At 35.0% G+C, this 7,126-nt stretch overlaps 1 protein-coding gene across 1 annotated transcript in view; it reads right to left on the bottom strand.

Moving 5' to 3' along the window:
* Positions 1-2,906: 2,906 nt before the first annotated feature.
* The window catches only part of LOC106877337 (telomere length regulation protein TEL2 homolog), a 30,105-nt gene continuing 25,885 nt past the window's right edge, over positions 2,907-7,126 (bottom strand). Inside the window, exon 20 of the mRNA XM_014926214.3 lies at positions 2,907-3,164. Coding sequence (XP_014781700.1) covers positions 3,144-3,164 — 21 coding nt within the window. The 3' untranslated portion in view covers positions 2,907-3,143. The remainder of the gene's footprint in view (positions 3,165-7,126) is intronic.

Here is a 7,126-nt window from a genome sequence, read left to right as displayed (position 1 = left end):
GCACGTAGGTACGTGCGTTCGTCTGTTCGAACATATATACGTATATATACGAAAGAACGAACGCACGTAGGTGCATACGTAGGCACGTATACGTACGCACGTATATATGCAAAAAAAGAACGCACGTAGGTTCGTACGTTTGTTTGTTCCAATGAACGCACGTATATAATCGAAAGAACGAACGCACGTATGTACGTACGTTCGTTTGTTCGAACGTACGCACATATATATGCGAAAGAACGAACGCACGTAGGTGCATAAGTACGCACGTATATATGCAAAAAAAGAACGCACGTAGGTTCGTACGTTTGTTTGTTCCAATGAACGCACGTATATATAGGTGCATACATTCGTTTGTTCGAGCGTCGGCACGTATATATGCGAAAGAACGAACGCACGTAGGTACGTACTTTCGGTTGTTCGAACATATATATGTATATATTCGAAAGAACGAACGCACGTAGGTGCAAACGTTCGTTTGCTCGAACGTACGCACGTATATATGCGAAAGAACAAACGTACGTACCTATGTGCCAACGTACCTGGTCGAACGTATGCGCGTATGTATGCGAAAGAACGGACGCAAGGACGTTCGTTTCGTTCGGACGGACGTACGTGCATGCGAAAGAACGGACGCAAGGACATTCGTTTTCGCCAGGACGGACGTACGTTCACGCGAAACGAACGGACGCACGTACCGTTCGTTTTAGCCAGGACGGACGTACGTTCACACGAAACGAACGGACGCACGTAACGTTCGTTTTCGCCAGGACGGACGTACGTTCACGCGAAACGAACGGACGTACGGTCACGCGAAACGAGCGGACGCACGTACCGTTCGTTTTCTTCAGGACGGACGTACGTTCACGCCAAACGAACGGACGCATGTACCGTTCGTTTTCGCCAGGACGGACGTACGTTCACGCCAAACGAACGGACGCATGTACCGTTCGTTTTCGCCAGGACGGACGTACGTTCACGCGAAACGAACGGACGCACGTACCGTTCGTTTTCGACAGGACAGACGTACGTTCACGCGAAACGAACGGACTATATCATCCAAAACATTTCTTCTTAGATACAATATATCCCTTCAAGATAATAAGATACGACTTCAGGGAGCCCTGACTGCTATTTCTTGTAGATCATGCGACCACATACAGGTTCATTCAACTGTGATATGTAAATTGTTCAGACTAAATTTGCATAAAAGGAAAGAAAAAACTATATTCCATACAATATAGAAATATTTTTTAAAAAGTCTAAAAATTTCAACGAGATTTTATGGCTGGGAAATAACGGTTTACTCTAAGTAGCCGCTCTTAGATATCACCACGGCCTCAAGACAGACCCGAAACCTGGCGCATGCATTCCTCACTGGGTCCTTGAGAAGATCCTCCAACACCTCCGTGATCTTGGCCACCAGCTCAGCCTTGGTGCAAGCAGGCAGGGCGGTTGGTGTCTTTACCAACCGTGCCCTACACATAGTAAATCGGGATAAGTAGGAGGCCAGAAATTGAGGCTGGTGAAACCGGAGAAATTCTCTGACAAAACACTATTAACTCTTTCGAGAGGTCTTGCAAAAGAGTCGAACCCTGTTGCTACTCATATATGGCCTTCCAGCAGCAATCCTCTCCATCCAGAGGTTGATCAGTCTCCAACAGCTTCATGTTGTAGCTTGAACTGAGCCTAAGGCCCTGTTCCTCAATTGTTAAAGGAATTCCGGTGTGTCTCTTCCTGCTGGCCACGGCTTCGTCGTCTTACAGCCTTCTCAAGTGTTCACAGAGCAGTGAATAGCAGCCGTGATGTCGACATTTTCATACTCGGCGTGAATGTAACTCATTTCCAGTATTCAAATGTCTTCCAGTCCTCCATGTCAGCTAACTTTTTCGCAACTACCACTTTAATTTTTATGCTCTCCAACGCCGTTGTATGTTCACCAAAACATGAAGCTATTCCCGAAAAAGACAAAAAATCGCCAAATTTAGTCCGAACGGGCGTGTAAAGTATATAAGTTATCTCCCTTGGACCGTTTTTCGTACTGTATTATATGTAGTTATCTCCCTTACATTACTCGCCTTTCCCAGCTTCATGGGCGCCAACTACGTCTTTGCGTGCGATTGTTGAGCAGCCAGAAATAACAGCCAAATTCTTCTGAAATAGTACTGTACTAAGTAAACGAAACCTATAAATCTACACTAAAAGCAGGTTGACAGTTCTCAGCTGGGATATTTGATAATATACCATTCTTTTTCCTTTATATATATTATTTGTCATTGGACTGTGGCCCTGCTGAAGTACAGCCTTGAAGGGTTTAATTAGACAAATGAACTCCAAGTACTTAGTCTATCGATCTTTCTGCTGAACCGATAAGTTACTGAAACATAATCAAATTAACGCAGGTTGTGAAGCGGTGGCAGAATGAATATTAAAACACACACACACACACAGAATTCTTAGACTACAGGTGATCGCAATATCTGGAAATATAAAAATCTGCAAGACTTTCTTAAGATTTAGCAAATGATGAACAAAACAAGATGCTTTCCTTCACAACCTTGCTACCAAATATGGTTGTCAGTCAAAATTTATTCTAAATTAAAAAGTAGAAGAGTACATTCATTCATATAATTGACTTGCCCCGGTCATTTCTTTCCTCCCACCACCTCTCACCAACTTCTCTCTGCTGCTATTTGCTGACTACAAATGAAACTCACAATGACCTCTGTTCACCATCAGTTGCAGCCAGTTTCTTGTAAGGGTTTATCCTTTAACTTCTGCAGTACTGTAGACCATCCTTAGAAGCTGTAATGATTCTCCTAATTGAATCACAACAGAAACTTCACAATCCAAAATCCGAAATATTAAAAATGCCACCAAATCAAACAGAATACAAAAGAACAGAATACAGAAAATATATTAAATTTATTATCTAAAATGAAAAAATTTACATGAATTTCCAAATATGATCAAAATTTGTACCAGATTTTTTTGTGTCTCTGAGGAAAATGTACCCCCACCAGCCACTCCCAGAAGTGGCGCTTTCTCTCTCTCTCTTTCTTTCATATTTCGGTGAAATAAATACACAACTTGGTCCAGTATAAATATCATCATTTAGAAACAGATCTAAATGACAGACCCAATCAGCTGTTTGATGATAATTCCTGAAATAACAACAACATTAATAATAATAATAATAATAATAATAATGAAATTAATAAAGGATAGAATTAACTTTCCAAATTCTAATCAAAAGGTAAATACAAACATACACATGCATGCACACACATATATATATATATATATATATATATAGACGGTTTAGATATAGATTCAAGGCTTGAATATGGTACTTATGCGAAGGCACCCGAATATCACATCCCAAAAGGATGGGTGATTAAAATCAAATAATAAGCAACACGGATTTCAAAAGTGATTGCAGTACGCACGTTTCATGCTACTTCAATTTATTTAAGTAATGTGAGCATTACCTTAAATGCAATATGAAGAGCAATCTTCAGCTGCACGAAAAAATGTAGAAAAAAAGACATATTACAAATGTGGCAACATATTAAAACCAAGTGGGAGAGAGCAGAGGAAGAATATATAAGTCCATCTTGACATAGCAGGGTCTATCAGGCTAGTAATTGATTCTAGACAAAAGTTTTAACTGTCTCAGAATTCTATTGTTTCTTATCTAGTGGTGATAGCAAAGGGACAATTACTTCTAAAGAGAGGGAAGGTGTAAGCAGTATGCATGGGCAAGGCTATAAAAGTATTAGAATCTAGAGGTTTCACTGGTCATAGTAGTATCAGGTCATTTTATTACTATCAAAATGTTGAGGAATTAATGTTGAGGAATTATAGCCCTAGGTATATGGGTCAAATAGGTTTTTTACTTTTAGTCTGAATAGAGTAACAGTATAGTGGTACAGACAACAACAGAATTCTAACTAATGTTTACACAATAAGAGGTATGTTAATAAAATAAAATGAGATGTAGTTATCTTTCACAAAAATCATGAAATAATGTCAATATTGAATTCAGGGGCTCTGGATAGGGTGTAAAATTTAAGGATATTAAGTATATTAAGCATATAGTGATCGTGAACACTATTTTGAATTATCTTTAAAAAAACTTATTAGCTGACGATAATGATACTATTTAGGAGACACATAGGTAAGCCTTATTTATATAATGTGAATAAAAGATAAAAATTATTATCGGATTTATATTAGTTTATAATAATGTGTATACTGATGTTTAAGGGACTGAGAAAAGAAAGGATGTTAGGAAATAACAAGGATAATCAATACAGGAATCTGATGACTGATTTAAGTAGATTAGATGTTAAGGATAGAGATCAGGAATATATGTTGTAAAGTTTCAATTACCAAAATAAATATGTGCTAGTTGATAGTTCTAGATGACTATAATAGAAGTAAGGTACTATAAATTTTGATAACTTTAGTTATTTAAATAAAAGTCCTATTTTTTAAAAAATTTAAAAGTGCGAGTAGAGCAATGCACACATGATACCCTAAGGTCTAATCTATTATTGATTAGATTAGGATTGTTCCTAAGTTTAAAAATTTCATATATTTCCATAGAACACAATTCACATCCATATCTATTATTTCTATAAGGTTGAGCTTTTCTTATAATTTCCCATTTAAGGCTAAAATTAATACTATTGTCTTTTAACTCCCAAATTTTACTTGCCAAAGTTGTACTATTTGCCTTATGTCTAAGTCTAAATGAAGATTTATGGTTATATATTCTCTGTTTCAGGTTAATACTACACCCTATATAAATATAATTCTCTGTTCTAGTACTAATGATGCATCTGTACACTACGTTGCGGGTACAACAAAATCCAAATAAAGGACAATGGGACTTTTTTCTACAGTTGCACATGGTGGGGTTATCAACTCCACCTATATTATTTCTAATATCTCTATTATTATTATTATTACAATTATTTACACTAATATCATTTATCAATTCTTCAATTCTATTATTAGGTATATATTGGCTATTACCATCATTATTTAATTCATATCTTGATGCGCTATTAGTTGGACTTATTCTTTCCACATTTGGCCTATTGATATTATATGAATTATGTCTTTGATCACTATTACTTCAGTCAAAACTGTAACGTCGTTACTGATATATTCTAATTGTTGGTTGAAATTATGGTTTATAGGAATAAGTATATTGCTACTATCTTCATAATTTCTTTCGTTATTGTTATTTTCACTTCTATTTGTATAATTATTGGTAGCATCATTATTGGTATTAGATGGATTATTATTTGCATTCATATGGCCACTATTTGTAATTTCATTAATTCTAGCTGACTTGATGTTTTTTTTGTTTAACCTAGCTATGATTGTACCTACATTAGGAAGGGTAGAGTAAGAAATTCTGATTTTATGACAAGAGAAGATTTTACTATATCTGTGGGAAGAAGGGAAATTTTTTTGTAAAATATTCATGAATTTTTTATAAATATTTGTGGATATAGCACAGTTGAAGGGTATATTTAACCAGATCGAGTTTTTATTTTTTCTCTTAAATTTATTGTGTGGGTGGGTATGGGGTGTGCTATGATTACTATTATTTTCTAGTACAAATTTATTATTGTGATTAGTAGTTCTTTTAGTTATGGGATGTTTACTATTTTTGTTATTTGATTCAACATTACTGTCTATTAACATAGGTTTATTATTAGCGTTAGTATATAGTTTGCTATTAAGTTTACTATTAAAATGCACTTTATTACTTTTCTTATTAGTTAGATTTTTAGGTAAATAGGGTTGTTTTTTATTTGGTCCATTGTTGTTACTATTTAAGTTATTAGGTCTGTTATAACATCTATAATTATTATTATTATTATTATCTCTATTATTGTTGTTATTGTTGCCATGTGCACCACTATCACTATTATTATTATTATTATTATTATCTGTATCAAGAAGAGATGTTCTACCAGGGTTAAGGAAAGCAATTTTTTGAGTATATCCAGCTTTAGACAAGGCCATATTATAGTAGCTAGAATTAGAATTAAATATATCAATGTTGGAAGATAATTTAGTAATTCTTTCAGAAATATTATTAACTAAAGAATTTAATACATTAGGTGGATGATTGGATAATCTACTTACATATCTAGTAGTTTCATTTTCTTTTCTATATGGGTGGTATAATCTAGTTTCTATGTTGAGAGTGGTATCTAAGAAATTTACAATTTTATTACCATATTCATAAGTAATGTCTAAGTTAAAACTTTTAAAAAATTTTCTGATTTTCTTTCTTATTCTCTCAATGAATGAGTTGCTATTACTAGGGATGATGAATAAAGCATCATCTCTATATAGACCACCTTTTAGTTCAGGGATTTCTTTGTTTAAGCAATATAAGAGGTAAGTCCCTACTAGGTTTGTAACCTCAGCTGAATCGCTCGATCCCATTGGTATATCAAAATTTTCTGGGGTATCGGCTCTCGTCCAGAGCTTGTTATCAAATTCTATAATGGTTTTTCTAGCCAATAAAATAATGTCTATCTTATCCCTAGTAATGAGGGAGCGATTCATAGTAAAAATGAGGGCTTTATTTAGGAGAATAGGGGATATGCTAGAGTAATAATTATTTATATCAAACTGAATAAACGAGAAGTTTATATATATATATACAAATGTATTACTTTCCAGTAAAACAAAGCACCGTAAAGGTAGAAGTATAAATATAAATACAGATCAGTGCTACAAGAAGGCACCAATATTTACTGGAAATAGCAGTCGGCACAATTACGAAGCTATATATTTGTACTTCTACCTTTACTGTACTTTATTTGACTGGAAAGTAATACATTTGTATTGTAATATTTTATTTTTCATTGGAAACTTTTTCACTGTTCTCGTTCTGTTAAAAAGCTAAGCGTTCAGGTGAGTGTACTTGGCATTGATGTAGTAACATAGCAACAGTTGAAATATTGTACAGGTAAATGCAGCTGACGAAGACTGATCAAATTTACGTTGACAAACGTATTTGAAGAGTCCGACACCTAGGTATTGCATTATCCGATTCTGGGTTGTCCATCTATCAAATGTTCTTCCTAGA

This window comes from Octopus bimaculoides, chromosome 3 (assembly GCF_046866305.1).
Source record: "Octopus bimaculoides isolate indiv1 chromosome 3, ASM4686630v1, whole genome shotgun sequence".
NCBI lineage: Eukaryota > Metazoa > Mollusca > Cephalopoda > Octopoda > Octopodidae > Octopus > Octopus bimaculoides.
Note: the sequence above shows the minus strand (reverse complement) of the source record. Positions and strands in the feature narration are given on the sequence as shown.